The following is a 17762-nucleotide window of genomic DNA, read 5'->3' on the forward strand; positions in this document are numbered from 1 at the left end:
TGAGAAAGTAGGCCGCACTTTAATTGATTTGCCTATCTCCGAACAGTCATATTTTCTTGTAAAATAATGTCAGCAGAATATCATAGAGTTAACTCTTTTTCTGTAGTAGTATGCAACTTGTTCTGGGACAAATATACAATAATTGCATTTATAATGAGAGAGAGAGAGAGAGAGAGAGAGAGAGAGAGAGAGAGAGAGAGAGAGAGAGAGAGAGCATAAGAAAGCTTATGTTTTATTTCTTTTTTCCTCTTGTGTTCTAGAATGCCAGTAATTCTTCGTCTACTATGCCTGAGTCAAAGTCAATATGTGTTTCAGTAGATGAGGTGGTCTCTGGTGGTACAGAAACACAGGAGGTTCATTTGCTCAATGGCCATTTAAAGAAGATGGACAATGTTTTGACTGAAGCCCATCATTTCTCCTACCTTCCTCGAAGACCAGCTGTGAATATTGAATTTAAAGACCTCTCCTATGCTATACCAGAAGGACCCTGGTGGAACAAGAAGGGTAAGCTAGGATGAATATATTTGTTCAGAACCCTGCTGATTCTGGGTTACTACTAATTTGGGGCTGTCAGGGTAGTAATACTCCATTTTGAAGAGCAACCTGCAACTTACGGGCCCACTTGGACTTGCAGCTCTTGCTGGAACAGTGGCTGGAAGCCATGGCCAAGAGGGGCCTGGCTAGTACACCACTTGTGGCCTTTATTAGAGCAGGAAATACTGAAGACTATCATTTATAACTTGTCATCTTGTACCTCAGTTACTGTAATTTTCTTTACATGTGACAATTGCATTGCCTGCTGATACGTTTCTGAGTGCAATTCAAGATGTTGATTATTACCTGTAAAGTTGGGGCTGTATATTTGTGAGGCTACCTTTCTTAGATAGATTCTACCTGACCAACTGTCTGACCAGAGAATGCCTGCCGAAGATATGGAAGTGGGCATTCCCTGTGGGAGCTCCTGTCTCTTGGAACAACTTGCAACCCCTATTTGTCAAATTGAACTTTAATACATTAACATTGCAAATTTATAGAAAACCAAGAAAGGGTTAATACAGTTTGCAGTTTGTGTTTCAAAAGAAAATTGTTGTAAAAGACTATAAGCACCATCTACATCAGGGGTGTCAAACTGCTGGCCCGCGGGCCGGTTTCATCATACTGAAGCCGCGCCCACCCCATTGCCGGCAATGGCAAAACCGGCCCGATATGTTGTGCGACGTCACGTGACGTTGCGAGTTTGACATGTTTGATCTACGTGATTAAGAATTGTAAAATGTGTTCTGATAAAAACTGTTCAAAGCTGTCTTTGGCATTTCTGAAATGTTTGCTAAAAAGAATGGGTACTCATCCATACTGTTTTTCAACTTCAGTTAGTGAAAATCAGTGCTTTCAATTTAGTACCCAATTTCAAACCTATATCATACTGATAATTTCCAATGACATTAAACAACATGATAGCAATTAGTTAAAACTGAGTGGAACATGCTGACAGAATTATAGTATTCAACAGGAATGATTCTGGACTACTAAAGTTATACATTATATTTTAATTTTTATGATGTATATTCTGCCAGGAAGGAAGAAGCCACATATGATATTTCCATTAGTCAATACATCTATTGAGATAATTACTCTAGAGAAAAAATGAAGCTCTTGAGGCTAATGTCCCATATTTATTATGAAGCAATTAGATTTTCACCTGAGTCTTTAGATTTGGCTGTATGATATCACTTGTTTGTTTTACCCTTTCAGAACATAGTGATGCACAGAGTTTTAGCATGGCTTGTTTCTGATGTGTAATTCTCTATAATTTTTTCCACATAGTCTACTAAAATGCTGATTCCCTTCTCCTTTAATCAAAACCCTTGATTAATTCAAAGACTCAGCATGATAGAGACTGAAGTCCATTTTGCACAGAAGTAATGAGCGAACAAAGAATGGATCTAAATGGTTAGTGTTGAGCTAGTAGGATATAATAGCTTTAGGAGAAAGCTTTATGTTTTATGAATCTTCCAGCTTATTACTCCCAGTAGAGGAAGTGTTATTGATGGTCCTTGTAGAGAGCCAAACCTAGCTCAGGTTCCAGACTGTCCACTTACCTTTGAGGCCTGGAATTGAGGATTCAGCAAGAAACGCACAACTCCCCAAGAACTTCATTCTTTGAATCAAAGCCTATTTCCAAGTTTCTTTGCAGAATCAGTAGATTATAGGAAGAGAAATGTTATCATTTTTGTCCTCTTCAATTCTGGTTATAAAATAGATTAAGTAGCATATGAGAGCAAGTAGCTATGATTGAAAAACCCCAAGGTCAAGACTTGGTTAGTACTTGAATGGGAGACCACCAAACATTCAGTGGAATAGGATGATGGACAGCTGAAAAAACAGATCAGAAGAATGCAGGAGCAATCTGCTTCTGGCCTGTTGCTAAGAAAACTGCATGGAAGTGCCAAGATATTAATGAAAAAAAAGTAAAACATACTTTTTACCATGCTATAGTATTGAAGATTACTGTTTTCAAACAGATATTTTGATTATTGCCCATAGGATAGTTTATGAATTTAACAGGTTCTGGCTGTTTCCTGTGAAATAGATGAATCCTTCCATATGACAATATATTAGGTGGCACTTTTTGCCACCATAACATCCATACATAATATTCAGAAAATTAATTCTAAGACCATTGAAGATCTTAGATCAGGGGTGTCAAACTGCCGGCCTGTGGGCCGGTTTCATCATACCAAAGCCATGCCCACCCCATTGCCGGCAATGCAAAAAGAGTCGTGATACGTCGTGACACATCACGTGACGTGGCAAGTTTGACACCCATGTCTTAGATAATTGAGGGCTGATATTGTATACTGTACTGATTTAGCTGTTTTTCCTCGAGCTGATTTGAATTCTATTTTACATTTTCCCATACTCAACAAGAAGTACAATTTCCCTTTAATTTCTGTGCACATAGTCTACTATATTTATTGTGCTACTTGTACAAGAGGAGCAAGATCTAGACTGTAAAAATACTGATGACCACTAAAGGGCAGCAAAGAGGTATTGGTTTTTGAATATCTCTGCTGCCATCTATTGATAACCTTAGATTTTTACAGCCCAAATATGTGTTTTGTCTGTAAATATTGTATTCATGGTGAATATAGATTCTTAAGACTAATTATAGCAATGATAATAATATTCACTCCATGCCTGTGGGAAGTCAGCTCCCTATATTATGCACTTTATACTCATAACAAGAAGCTGTTTGGCGTATTTTGAGTAAAGGCATGCTATGGATACCAAAGAGGAGCACTCTAAGATCATCAGAAAACTTAAAACCAAAACAAAATGGAAATATATAGAGCTCTCATCTCATACTGCTACTCTGCTACCATTTTAGCTCCTCTGTTTTTTAGTGAAGACAGAATTACCTATATTCAGCATGTTAATGCATTTGAGCATAGCTTATTTCATCCTTTGCTACCCTGCCATCTGGTCTAAACAAGATAAAGGTTGCAAAATATTGAAATAGTATTTTTAATGAAATATTAAATAATTATAGAGGTTGTTTGTCAGTTTTAGCTGTAAATCAACACTGTATTTCTGAGAAATATATCTATTTGGTACTTGCTTGAAATTCATGTTCTTATTTATCTTATATTTTCAGAGTTGATAATTTGGCTTTAAAGGGCTATGTTGCAATTTGCTGAACACTTGGGAATAACCGCCTTTAAACATTGTGAGACTTGCATGCTAGTACACACATGCTACAATTATGCTATTAAATATTCACCTAAAAACAGAAAGTGTAAAGGACTCTTACAACATTTCTGGTACAATCTACTGATTAATTCCTATGCAGTCCCCAATAAAAGTTAGATTTATAGTAAATACTGCAAATGCTATAACTAATTATTGCAAATAAAGCTGTAGGATATTTGCATAAATCCCATTTTTTTCTGCATCTATTCATTACTGAAATGCTTGCATGCTCTTAAATATTTTGCTTTTCCATTTTGTAGCAAATGTCTGAAACATTCTCAACTTTTTCAGGTTATTAAGAAAGGCAGCTGTTTTTTATATGTTTATCTTTGCTATGCAAATTAATGTATTTTGTTCAGCTGCATATATATCTTAGGTTTTTTTTTTCAACTATCAGAATTAAAGATAAAGTTGATCCAGTAATAGACTTCATTGGTTAAGTATTTATGTTTAATCTGCAAACCACTATTTAAAAACTATTAAAGTAGAATATACCCATTGCTGGCAAATGAAATAATGTGGTATAAATATCCCATTGTTTCACCTTTCAAAAAAGCTTAGGTGTCATAAATTCTACTCTGACACACTCATATAACAAGTGTACATCTTGTATTGGGTTGGGAAGATTCCATCCCCTACCTTTTGAAATGCAAATGGTGAAAAATAGGATTTATTGTATATGATTTGTCGTTTCTAATCAGAGAATTCAGGAAAAGCCTGTTCTTGTGTGGCAGGTGCATTGCAGTTGAGGTGCCGCATGAAGCAGCTCTCTCTCATTCATGCTCGGTTACTATCAGTCATTGCACTATAGTAACCTCAGCCTGTGATGTTGGAGCAGTGACGAAGCAGTGGTTGATTGGTTGCATTACGTCTGTTGCTAAGATGAGTGAGGAAAGGAAGGAAGGAAGGATTGCCGGAGAAAAATGCACATTCTTCATAACATTCAAAAGGACTGAATGTTATAGTTAGGATTTTGCTTACATTTTTTGACAGTAGGTATGCTTACCTCTTAGTTAACTTAAGATTTACCCACTTCTCAAAAAAAAAAAAAGGAAATACCTAGTTAGACTGAATGAAATTCAGGATGCAGCAACTCAGTGCGAAGACAGTGTTAAAGGCATCTTTAAAAAAATGTCTAAACTAGACGTGATCCATTTAATTGTCTTTATTCTAAACCAACAAATATAATGTAACTCTTTTTTGTTGCTGCAACAGCTGCACATTTTAGCGTTGGACTTCATAGACCTGAATTTTTGATTCAATGAGTAATTTGGAATATAGTGTTGAAAAAGCAGAAATTAGCAAATCGCTTTTCCTATCAACCAAAGGGGGCAGAAGAAAATCCCTTTCTCTTTTTAAAAATGATATTTTTTATAAATAGCCTGATCTTACACTGCTTTAAATAATTTTAATTGATTGCAGTGCATTCCTGCAATACCAATAACTAGGTGATCCTTCTCCTTGCCTGGTGAATTGAATCTAGTTATTTACTTTGGGAAGAAAAGAGAAATGCTTGTGTTGTGAACAAAGTACACCCTGGAACAACTTACACAAATTCACAGATCTATGGTTAGTAAATTCAGGGCTAAATGGCTCTGGACTTGATCATTGTGGCTAAATAAACACAAGCAAATTATAACTATTTTTAATCTCATTATTTCACTGGATTTACTTTAAAGATGACTGTTATTTTTTATTTGTTTGTTTGTTTGTTTGTTTATTTGTTAAATTTATATGGCTACCCAACTCACTCATGGTGACTCGAAGTGGCTTACAGAAATCAAATTCCAATGCAAAAGTCAGAGTCAGCCACTCCTGACTATGTTTGTATCCACCTCTGTATCTTTATGGATGTGTCTTGAACCAGTTTTACATCAGTACTTTGTATTATTGAGGCTTCAAATCAGCACAGCTATTAAATATTGTGTAGTGGGAACAGCGAGGCATTGAAGAGACGGTATAGAACAGTGATGGCGAACCTTTTAGAGACCGAGTGCCCAAACTGCAACCCAAAACCCACTTATGCATCGTCAGGTGCCGGTGGGTGTGGCCCATTGGGTGGGTGTGGCCCATTGGGTGGGCGTGGCTGCGGTGGTAACGGCAGACTGGGTGGGACTAAAAAGTTCAATCAATCAATTCCAACTTTGCAAGATCTTTTTTTTCCCGCGAGAAGTTGAAATTGACTGATTGATTGAACTTTTTTTTTTTGCACATGGCGGCAGAAGCCTAAAGCGAAAAGGTTTTATAAAACCCAGCTGAAGGCCTAGGACTGGGGCGACGATGCGCGTGCCCACAGAGAGGGCTCTGAGTGCCGCCTCTGGCACCCATGCCATAGGTTCGCCACCACTGGTATAGAATTAACAGCTCTTTATTAGGTTCTCACAGAAGCAAGCTCTAGCAGCTGCCTGACTTATATTTATATGGACCGCCACTAGGCAGTGGCCAATCAGGTTAAAGTACTCATTCGCGCCAAAAAACAACAGGCTTAAGGTTATACAGACAGACAGTCTATCTTTTAAATAAAGCAATCAGTTAACCGTTTCTTTATAACAGACCCTTTGAATTGCTTAATACATAACATTAAAAATATTAAGTGTGCCTGGAAATGGCAGTAACTATCTTACCAGTCAAAGATAATATTTGGCTACTTGGATTTCTATTGTCAGTAAGGCTCAATATGCACCCCAAATTTCATTCTGATGCCTTCAAAGGAGGGCAGTTCTATCTAGGACAGATCACACCTTTTGCAATCCTGGGAGCCATCTAATCTGAAATTCTGTTCAGCTTGGGATGTTTCAGTAGGAACTTGCAAGTGGTTATTCTGTCCAACTATTGTAGTCCCCAGGGAACAATTGTTTTCTGGCTGTGCCCTCCCAATGGCCAATCAATTTCCTTCCTAGAAGCAGTCCATAAAAGCTTTGATATATTGTGTGTATGTGTACATAATATGTGTACACAGAGTTAAAATAATATATTCAAAGTTATATATGTATAGTATATGTATTATGTATTATGTATTATGTATTATATATTATATGTATGTATATGTATGTGTTATACATATGTATTTTATAGCTTGTATGTATATGCAGATACAACAATAAGCTTTAACATCAAAATATCTTTTTTGCATTATCCTAAGTTCGCCTCAATAAAATCTGCTTTGGTTATAGGGGTCTTTCAGTGGTGGTGGGATAAATAATGATCCATATGAGAGGGAGTAGCCAATCAAGATGGAAGGCTTTGCCTAAAAGAAAGTAAAATGTACAGGGTAACTGAATAGCAAAGCCTATGCTGGCATAGCTGTAAAGCAGCAGTCCCCAACCTTTTTGGCACCAGGGACTGGTTTCATGGAAGACAATTTTTCCATAGTGGGTGGAGTGCACAACCTAGACCCCATACACGCGCAGTTTCATTCACCCACTGCTCACCTCCAGTTGTGCGGCCCGGTTCCTAACAAGCCACGGACTGGTACTGATCTATGTCCCAGCAGGGTTGGGGACTCTTGCTGTACAGCATTATAGTATTTTCAACTCAAAGTTAAGCACAAGGGCATTCACAGTGGGCTGCATCCAAGTGATGGATGACAGTGTTCAGTGTCCATTTTTGCACAAATGGTTGGTAGCCTGTACTTGCAGTAGGGCAACTTAGCAATATGGATATAGCCTTAAGATTCAAAACTCCCTTAAGTCTAAGTTTCATATCACAGTCAAAGTCTTAGATTGGGTCTATGATGCTGCATACACATTCTTTTTTTGTAGAATAGAACATATTCTTTATGTTATTAAAATACTTTAAAACTTAAGTATTTAAATATTTTAAAACAGTACTTTCCTCTGCTTATTCTCTTCAGTGTTTAGGTTTCTAATCCTTAAAAGAGAAATATATATGGATGCGACAGAGAATTTTAAAAACTGCATAGAGTATGCAGTATTTATTTTAGAGACAGATTTAAGAATCATTACCTAAAATATATACAACTGTATGTTCCAAGGTTGTCTGTATATTGTGCTATTATCTAAACTGATCTGAAATGCTGAATGTAGGTCACTTAGGTCTTTTGAAACAGAAGGTGGTTCAGGATTATTTTAATTGCTTAGGCCTGAAATTTGAATTGCAAAACCTAAAGTCTCTAGAAATATATATATATATATATATATTTCATTTGGTTAGAATTGCATATGATGGATTTCTGTTTTATGCTTCTAAATATAGATAGATAATTAGAACAATTAGATATTTTAACAGTTTCTATGTTTAGTAGTTTGCAATGAAATATTTTCATTTCTGAGATTTAATTACTGCAAATTATCCAAAGGAAATAAAGTTCCAAACTGGAACTTGAGCCTTGGAAAAGCTTGTTTCATGTTCCTTAGAGATTTCTCTTCTTTCCTTTGGAAATACTGATTCTTTTATAAAGTTACTGTGAAAGCCCTATCTACTCCCCTAGAAATATTTAGTGATGGTACAAAAATTTTTAGTTTTGTAATTACTTTCTTTGCACAAGAAATTAAATATATGGAACTAAATACAGGAAGTCCTCAGCTTATGGCTACAGTTGAGCCCAATATTTATGTTGCTAAGTGAGAAATTTGTTAAGTGAGTTTTGCCCCATTTTACGACTTTTCTTGCCATATTTGTTACGTGAATCACTGTAGCTGTCAAATCAGTAACACAATTGTTAAGTGAATCTGGTTTCCCCATTGACTTTGCTTGTCAGAAGGTTGCAAATGGTGATCATATGACCCTGGGACACTGCAACCATCATACATTTGACGGTTGTCAGTTGTCAAGCATCCAAATGTAAATCACATGATTATGGGGATGCTGCAATGTCATAAGTGTGAAAAATGGTCATAAGTCACTTTTTTCAGTGCCGTTGTAACTTTGAACAGTCACTAAGTGAACTGTTGTAAGCTGAGGACTACCTGTACAGTTGTTCTATTTTAAAGTTTGAAATAGTTTTTTTAATCGGATATTTTATCTTAATATATGGTATGATGTAAATGTGCTTCTCTCCCACGCCATGTTTATTTTCTGCACATGTATTTCCGTGTTGTCTCTTGTTTAGGTGTTTGGCAATCCATAAGTAGACATTATACATCATATTCTGAAAAAAAAACCCCTTCCATCCTTTTTCTTCTAAATTCTACTCAATGGAATTTAGAAAAAAAAATCCATAATATTTGTATAAGTTGTCAGTCACTCACTCAAAATATTAAAATAATGAATCATGCAAGACTTCTCTTATGGTTTCTCCCTTTATCTGAAAAAAAAGGCAAATGGGCAGATAAGTGATTCCTGAGCAAAGTATAACTCTTTATCCTTCAAGCGGATGGCATGAAGATTGCCTCATGCAATATATCACTGAAACGCTTGCATGCAGTCTGGTATCTGCAGGGTTATTATCATTTATTGACCTATTTAAAAGACTCGCCCTGTCCTCAGCTGCAACAGTGCTATATGCCTCTCTGCATTTGCCTTAATCTTTCTCACATAATCCTAGCGTCTGCTGTTGAGAAGAAGGTTCTAACATGTTCAACCATCTGCAAGTCTACCGGATTTTACTTTATCCAACTTTTCGAGTAGGCTAGCACTGGAGACTTTGACAGATGTTTCTTGATATCAAGAAACATTACAGCTCTACATTTTCTTGGCCTCCTATGTTACCTGATTATTTATCTGATGTGAAAAAATAAGATTTCTATGACCTGATTGTTCCTTTGAATTCAAACTAACTTCTGGAAATGGCAGTGTTTGTCCTACATGCTTACAGACACGGTGCTTGACAATTTGCTCTGATACTCTGTGTATCTACACACCATTAGAATATCTGAAGGGCAGGTTAGGGACAGATGGTCATGGACAAAACGGGTCTGAAAAGATTTATGAATGAAACTGTTGAAATTGCTGCTGCCAATAGTTGTTATTTTGGATATGTTTGCCACCTTGAGTTATTCTTAAAAATAATAAAGACAGGAAACAAACAAACAAACAAATAAAATTATGCTATATTCAGTTAGATGTATTTTCAAACTTTTTCAGGCCATAGAATCTGTAAGTTAAAAATAGCAACAACAATGTTTTCCAGAATCCCTGATCAAGAGATTAAGTTTAGGGATAGAAAATTGGCTGAGAGAATACTTTTTTTTCATTCTTAGTTTCTCATGGAATTGGATAGATTTCTCATAGATCCAAGAGTTATTTTCATGGAACACAATTTTAAAAAACCCTGGAGCGATTCATTACAATATAACTCCTATGACTACATTTTATGCCTTGCTATTTGACAAGTACATCAGTAGGGTATATTAAAATAAAAACTTCACACGAGGGCAAGAAATTTTATTTATTTATTTATTTATTTATTTTTATTTTTATTTTTATAGCTGCCCATCTCAACAAGTGACTCTTTTTAAAACATAAAAACAAAACAGTGCAAAATAAATATCTATGGCACTAAGTTAAAATGATAATATGGATGTTAACACAGCCAGGAAATAGAGCTTTTAACACAGTTGGAGTTCTAGGCCCAAGCACCAGAACCAAGATTCAAAGTCCTGAGAAGTGCCAACAGTTTCAGGGTCATCCTGATATCCGAAGGGAGAATATTTCAGAGGACAGGGTGACAGCAGAGAAAGCATGTCTCCTGATTCCTGCCAGCTGACATTCCTTGGCTGAAGGGACCCACAAATCCCAGCCTTCCTGGCTGAGTTGGACAGGTAGAAATAACTGGAAGAAAATGGTCTTTAAGGGAACCTGGCTCCAAGACATGAAGAGCTTTTAAAGATGATAGCCACCACCTTGAATTGCACCTGGAAACACACTGGCACTCAAATGCAGCCCACAAAGCAGTGGTATTAAATGTATTGAATATCTGACATCTTTAATTACCCAGGCAGCTGCATTCTGCAGCAGTTGAAGCTTCCGAATGCTCTTCAAGGGCAACTCCATCTATAGCACATTGCGATAATCCATATAAGAGGTCACGAGAGTGTGACTGACTCTGAACAAAACCTTATGCTCAAGATCCAGGAATGATGCTCAACAAGCTGTTTTAAATACTGTGAGAGTCCGTGAGAATAGGAAATAACAATGTGAATAGAATAGAATAGAATAGAATAGAATAGAATAGAATAGAATAGAATAGAATAGAATAGAATAGAATAGAATCTGGAAGGAACCTTGGAAGTCTTCTAGTCCAGCCCCCTGCTCAAGCAGGAGACCTTATAGCATTTGAGACAAGCGGTTGTGCAGTCTTTTCTTAAAAACCTCCAGTGATGAAAGACCCCCAACTTCTGAAAGCAAGTCGTTCCATCTGTTAATTGTTCAATCTGTTAGGTTTCTCCTTCATTCCAGGTTGCTTCTCTCCTTGATTAATTTCCACTCAATTTTTCTTGACCTGCCCTGTGGTGCTTTGTAAAATAAGTTGACCCTCCTCTTCTTTGTGGCAGCCCCTCAAATACTGGAATACTGCTATCATGTCACCCCTAATCCTTCTTTTCTCTANTATTTATTTATTTATTTATTTATTTATTTATTTATTTATTTATTTATTTATTTATTTATATTTTTATAGCTGCCCATCTCAACAAGTGACTCTTTTTAAAACATAAAAACAAAACAGTGCAAAATAAATATCTATGGCACTAAGTTAAAATGATAATATGGATGTTAACACAGCCAGGAAATAGAGCTTTTAACACAGTTGGAGCTCTAGGCCCAAGCACCAGAACCAAGATTCAAAGTCCTGAGAAGTGCCAATAGTTTCAGGGTCATCCTGATATCCGAAGGGAGAATATTTCAGAGGACAGGGTGACAGCAGAGAAAGCATGTCTCCTGATTCCTGCCAGCTGACATTCCTTGGCTGAAGGGACCCACAAATCCCAGCCTGCCTGGCTGAGTTGGACAGGTAGAAATAACTGGAAGAAAATGGTCTTTAAGGGAACCTGGCTCCAAGACATGAAGAGCTTTTAAAGATGATAGCCACCACCTTGAATTGCACCTGGAAACACACTGGCACTCAAATGCAGCCCACAAAGCAGTGGTATTAAATGTATTGAATATCTGACATTTTTAATTACCCAGGCAGCTGCATTCTGCAGCAGTTGAAGCTTCCGAATGCTCTTCAAGGGCAACTCCATCTATAGCACATTGCAATAATCCATATAAGAGGTCATGAGAGTGTGACTGACTCTGAACAAAACCTTATGCTCAAGATCCAGGAATGATGCTCAACAAGCTGTTTTAAATACTGTGAGAGTCCGTGAGAATAGGAAATAACAATGTGAATAGAATAGAATAGAATAGAATAGAATCTGGAAGGAACCTTGGAAGTCTTCTAGTCCAGCCCCCTGCTCAAGCAGGAGACCTTATAGCATTTGAGACAAGCGGTTGTGCAGTCTTTTCTTAAAAACCTCCAGTGATGAAAGACCCCCAACTTCTGAAAGCAAGCCGTTCCATCTGTTAATTGTTCAATCTGTTAGGTTTCTCCTTCATTCCAGGTTGCTTCTCTCCTTGATTAATTTCCACTCAATTTTTCTTGACCTGCCCTGTGGTGCTTTGTAAAATAAGTTGACCCTCCTCTTCTTTGTGGCAGCCCCTCAAATACTGGAATACTGCTATCATGTCACCCCTAATCCTTCTTTTCTCTAGACTAGCCAAACCCAAATCCTGCAACCATTCTTCATATCTTTTAGTCTCCAGGTTTTTTATCATCTTAGTTGCTCTTTTTAGTTACATTCTACGCAATTTAGAAGATTATTTTCAAGTTTCTATACATGGATTAAAGGGTATATCAGATAGCAGTATAATAACATGATTTCTTGCTTAAAACGGAAATAAAGTCAAGCTTGACTTCTGGTGATTTCATTTCCATAATGTTTTCATTATATATTCAAAGAGCATAAATGCGTTGACAATTATTATTTTCAAGTTGAGGTCAATTAATTATTGTGGGTTGATTGTGCTTGGGGAGTATTAAAAGAGGCTGTTGTGGAGATAGCTTCCATCAGAGTTTTTTCTCTCCCAATTTTGCCTTTTTCATTAGCACTTGGTTTCCTGAATTCATGTTGTACCCATTACCTCCTGTTATCTTTCCTATTTTTGATGTGAGCTGCTCTACAGACTTCAGACAATGGATATGAGTAGTGTTCCACTATTTTATTTGGAGAAGAAGAGAATTGTAATAATGCTATTCATATCAATAGTATTCACATCAATAGTATTGAAATGGCCAGACTCCTACTATACTGTTTAAGGTAGAAAAGTTTTAATAGTACTGTATTCTGAAATATCTTTAGATAATATAGTCCCATTTTTCTCATTGCAGTGTACAGTTGAATAGTTTTATTTTCTTATTTGTCAATTCTCCTATGTCTGTGTCAACCTTATGAAGTAGTCCAGACAAGTAGCTCAATCAGGAGAAGTAACTACATTTGTTTACAGAATCTTGGAAGTCTGAAAATAGCGTACAGCTCTCCCCACCTCCCAACTCAACTTTACAGTCTAAGAAACCAAGAAAAACTCTTAAGATGTTTTCCATACCCTCATTCGTTCTGCTAGCTCAGCTGCCTAATGGTGCCTAATTTGTGGCTCTTGTATTTCAAGATCAGTTTCATATATCACGACAGTTTATCAGGATCAGTACTTTTTCACCCTGCCCCTATGAAGTGGGCTTACTTGTAATGTGTAATATATGGTTGCCCAGCAGGGTGGTAAGTTTCAGTTAGGATTAGGTTAGTTCCCTAAGTTTCTATACAGGACCAAACTAATTACATAATTATGCCCTGATGTCTTGCTACATGTTTCTTTTTATATCAATGTATCCCACATTTTCTTTAACTTGGGAAATGTCCAAGGAGAATTTGGGGGCATTCAAATCAGCCTAGAGAAAATAAGCAGAGCCCTGCAATTGAGTCGTACCAGTCTTATTACATTCCTCTAATCGATGGGTGTTTACTTTAGTAGATGGTGACAAGATGAAAAGAAATGGAAATAAAGGCAAAGGAGAAAAACAATCAATGGGTAATGAGTTTGACAGTCAAAAACAGGACAGCTCCTGTTTTAATTTTTTCAAATAATGATTTTTTTCTCTTTTGAGGAGCATTTGTTATGTTTATATTCCACATTAAGCATCTGTAATCCATATTCATGCTAAACATTTAGAAAAAAATATCCATGAAGTACTTATTTCAGTATTATTTCTTTCAGTTTCCTTTTACACTGGTTGGAGTTTTTGAACCTGATACCTCCATTTGACTCTTCTGTAAATTTTCTTTGAATTTTTCAAGAAATTATCTCACTTTCTGCACAGAATTGAATCAAAACCCCTGCTGTTTAAAAGTAAAAATAACTGCTTCCTGTTTGTTCAATTGAAATGGAATCTTCTTCTGCTTTAATATTTCAATACAAAAACCCCTCTTTTCTCTTACATAAAATTCTGATAGGAATTTTTTTTAATGACAGTTATATCTGTATTATCAATATTCAAACTTGTATTAAAATGCTGCTGCAATATTTGAACCCTTGTTTTATTTCTGACAAAGTGCACCAAAACTTCCCTTGGGGTATTTCTTGCAGTTTCTGCCTCCATATCTTCTTCCTAATCCAAATAATTGCCAAGACTTTAATAATCCTTTTTCTAATATCTTCATCAGAAACCTCTGCGATTGCTCTAGGTCTTTAAACAAATTTCCTTCTCTCTCAGTTCCAGTGGAGCCAGATTATCTAGTTCTCTTTCAACTTTCTGTCTATAACTTCTATCTTACTTGCTAAAATTCCATTTTGTTGTAATGTGGAATATAATAATAAAGACTTCAAGAACCAATGTTTTCAATCATACTCTTTCTGTCTTATTACTACAGTCTTATAGCAGTTGTCTACTGTTGTAGTCTAGGTTAGATAATTAAATTAAGATTTTATTTTATACCTAAACTAATTTTGATGTGTTTGTGGAAGGTTTTTTTCCCCCCTGGAGACATTCTTTGATTTTTAGAGTCCATGTCTTCAAAGGCTGATTCGCATACAGCCTTTGCTGTATGTGTGCTTAAAATCGCCATTTTGACAACATGAAAAATGAGAATTTGAAATATCTGTTCACGAATAAATGCTGCAGAGGATGACAGTAATTTTTTAGTTGTCAGTTTAGCTAATAAATTGTAAATTGGCTCACAAAGGTTGAAACTGGTTAATTAGATCAGTATAAGTCCTTCCTTCTTTCTATACTGGATCTGCCTCCTTCAGCCATATAGTTTCTACCAATTTCTTAGTTTAGCAGGTGCTGAAGATGTTGCTGTGTCTTCCAATTTGTCTTGTATGGCTGCACCCATGACTAACATTTAGCACTGAATATCTAACTGGCTGAACACAATACAAACCTTTGTTGCAAAATGATGGTGCTTATCAAAGTTTGCCATCAATTTTATTTATAGTGACTGCAATTTAACTTCTGTTTTGAAATGGCTGTATATTTTCTCTTCTCAGAGACATGGTGATATATCACTTATTACCTGTGTTGGCAACTTAGCACAAGAGACAATCACACATGTAAGAAATATTCAGGAAGCATCTGGTATTTTGTACACTGATTAATGGTAGATACGTTATATGTAGCTTTTTGTCTTTGTCAGCTGTGCAAGTAAATAATAAAAATGGCATTTTTTTCTTATTTGTTCACTATACAGAATGATATTGATATTGCAATTTACTCTAATCTAATGCCTTCTAGGTATGTTTGGAGTCCAGTTACCAGAATTCCCAGCCAGCAAATTAAGTAAAGGTGTTACCGATGGTACTGATGGTAGAGAAAAGGCTTTGGTATTTTTTTCCAGGTATCATATAGCCCTTATGTGAGTTTTGTCCTGTATTAATATAGCTTATTTTCTCAGACAACAGTTCTTTAGTGGAATCCTCAGCCATTTCTAAACTCTTTGATTCTTGGTAAATCCATGGCAAGCAATAAAGATCTGAAAGGATCACATATTGCCAAATATACTTGTGATGCCAATATAAAATATATGGGTCGACACATTCTAATGACTATTCAGCTCCTTATAGCAAAGAGTTCAGTTATTTGAAATATATGTTCACTAATAAGTGCTACAGAGGATGACAGCACCTGAGCCATGGTGGCGCAGTGCTTAGAATGCAGCATTGTAGGCTAACTCTGCTCACTGCCAGAAGTTTGATCCTGACCGGATCAAGGTTGACTCAGACTTCCAACCTCCTGAGGTCGATAAAATGAAGACCCAGATTGTTGGAGACAATACTTTAACTCTGTAAACTGCTTAGAGAGTGCTGTAAAGCACCATGAAGTGGTATATAAGTCTAAGTGCTATTGCTATTTGTGTCTGAGTATTTTATTAGTTGAAAACAGATCACAAAGAGCAGTGCTGGTATTATCTATCAACTTGCCACTGCACGGTAGACTTTCATAAGACCTTTCACCCTACATCATAGGGTTTTAAATCCCTTTGGCCTACAGTACTAATTAAGAAAATCCAATTAGATAATTTTTATACCCTCTCCTTTTAAAATGGAAGTGCAAATATACTTATAATGGTACATTACAAGGAATGATTTGGAAGCTTAATACAGCAGCATTGTGTAAGATGCTTCATACCGTTAGACCGGTTCTGCAATCCCACCAAATGAAATAATGTATTTATAAGGACAAGTAGGGACTTCTTGTTCATGTACTATATGGGCTCCCAAAATCATTTCAGTTACAATTGTGAAAGTTATTTTGGAAGTACACCAAGAATCTCTTCATAAAAGTAAACAAAGTGTGGAGGTTTCCCAAAACCTCTACTGAGGTCAAACCAAGTCATGGTGCATGTAGGTGTGTACAAGAGCCTGGGAAAGCCTTGGAGTAGCCACATGGCACTTCCTGGAGGTTGTAGTTGCTCCAGTCCTTTGGGGAAAGGCTCTTGGCCTGTATCCAGTGGTGGGATTCAGCCAGTTCGCACCAGTTCGACAGAAACGGTAGCTAATTGTTTGTTGCCCAGGCCCAGAATGGACTTCCAGAAACGGTATCAACACAGAGAACCGATTGTTTACCTATTTGAATCCCACCACTGCCTGTATCCACAAGGTTAACAGGCTTGATGAAGAGCAATCCAAACATAACTTGGGTTGAACAAGTACTATGAGAACTGTTTTCATTCTGAAATGAATATCTTCTCCCCTTCAGGTACTTACCCATGTAAAGAATAGCGTACTTGTTGACTGAAAAACTAGACAGTCTTCACGAAAAAGGACAAACACATGGAAAACAATGGGCAGATAAAGCATTTTTTTCCACTCTTTGTATCAAATATCATAAAAGAAGAGAAAACAGAGATACAGAAAGAGAAGCAAAAGCCATGTTTTATCCATCTTTTTATCTCCACTTAAATTAGAATAGATCCATTCTGTTTTAGGAATTTTTTAAGGCATCCCTTATGAATGGCTATAAGTAAGGCACTAAGTAGAGCTCATGAGATTGCTGTAAAATGTTTGCAGTTTATCCATTATAGTGCTAATGAATAATGAAGATAGGGAAACCCAAAAAATAAATTTTGCTGAAGGTTTGTCCAGTCACTGGTGAGAAAAGGAGCCTTAAGAGATCAGGCTATCCGTACTGCAGTGATAAAATCTTGTCCAAACATTCTAACTCAGAATTCATACTTGCGTTCTGCCTTTACACATATATACTTCAAATCATCAATAGACACTGGGGATATTTTGTGGAACTGAGAATAGATTTTTTAAAATGCAATTTGGACAGATTCAAAGATAATCCTCCTATTCACAAAGTGGGCAAAATAAAGGTGAACAGACTTTGGATGGCTGAGGGTTGTCTTGGATGAGGTTGTGAAGCCAAAAGTGGGTTGAGGTTTTTTTTCCCTTTTACAAGTAGTCCTCGACTTATGACCACAATTGAGCCCAAAAGTTTGGTTGTTAAGCAAGACATTTGTTAAGTGAACTTTGCCCCATTTTATGACTTTTTTTGCCACAGTTGTTAAGTGAAT

The 17762-nt window shown here is 36.5% G+C and overlaps 1 protein-coding gene across 1 annotated transcript in view; it reads left to right on the forward strand.

Annotated features, from left to right (window-relative positions):
- Nucleotides 1-266: 266 nt before the first annotated feature.
- ABCG1 (ATP binding cassette subfamily G member 1) overlaps nt 267-17762 on the forward strand; it is a 39237-nt gene continuing 21741 nt past the window's right edge. Inside the window, exon 1 of the mRNA XM_015824593.1 lies at nt 267-504. Coding sequence (XP_015680079.1) covers nt 285-504 — 220 coding nt within the window. The 5' untranslated portion in view covers nt 267-284. The remainder of the gene's footprint in view (nt 505-17762) is intronic.

The sequence above is a fragment of the Protobothrops mucrosquamatus genome, unplaced genomic scaffold (genome assembly GCF_001527695.2).
Source record: "Protobothrops mucrosquamatus isolate PMUCROS unplaced genomic scaffold, P.Mucros_1.0 scaffold2286, whole genome shotgun sequence".
NCBI classification, from domain to species: Eukaryota; Metazoa; Chordata; class Lepidosauria; order Squamata; family Viperidae; genus Protobothrops; species Protobothrops mucrosquamatus.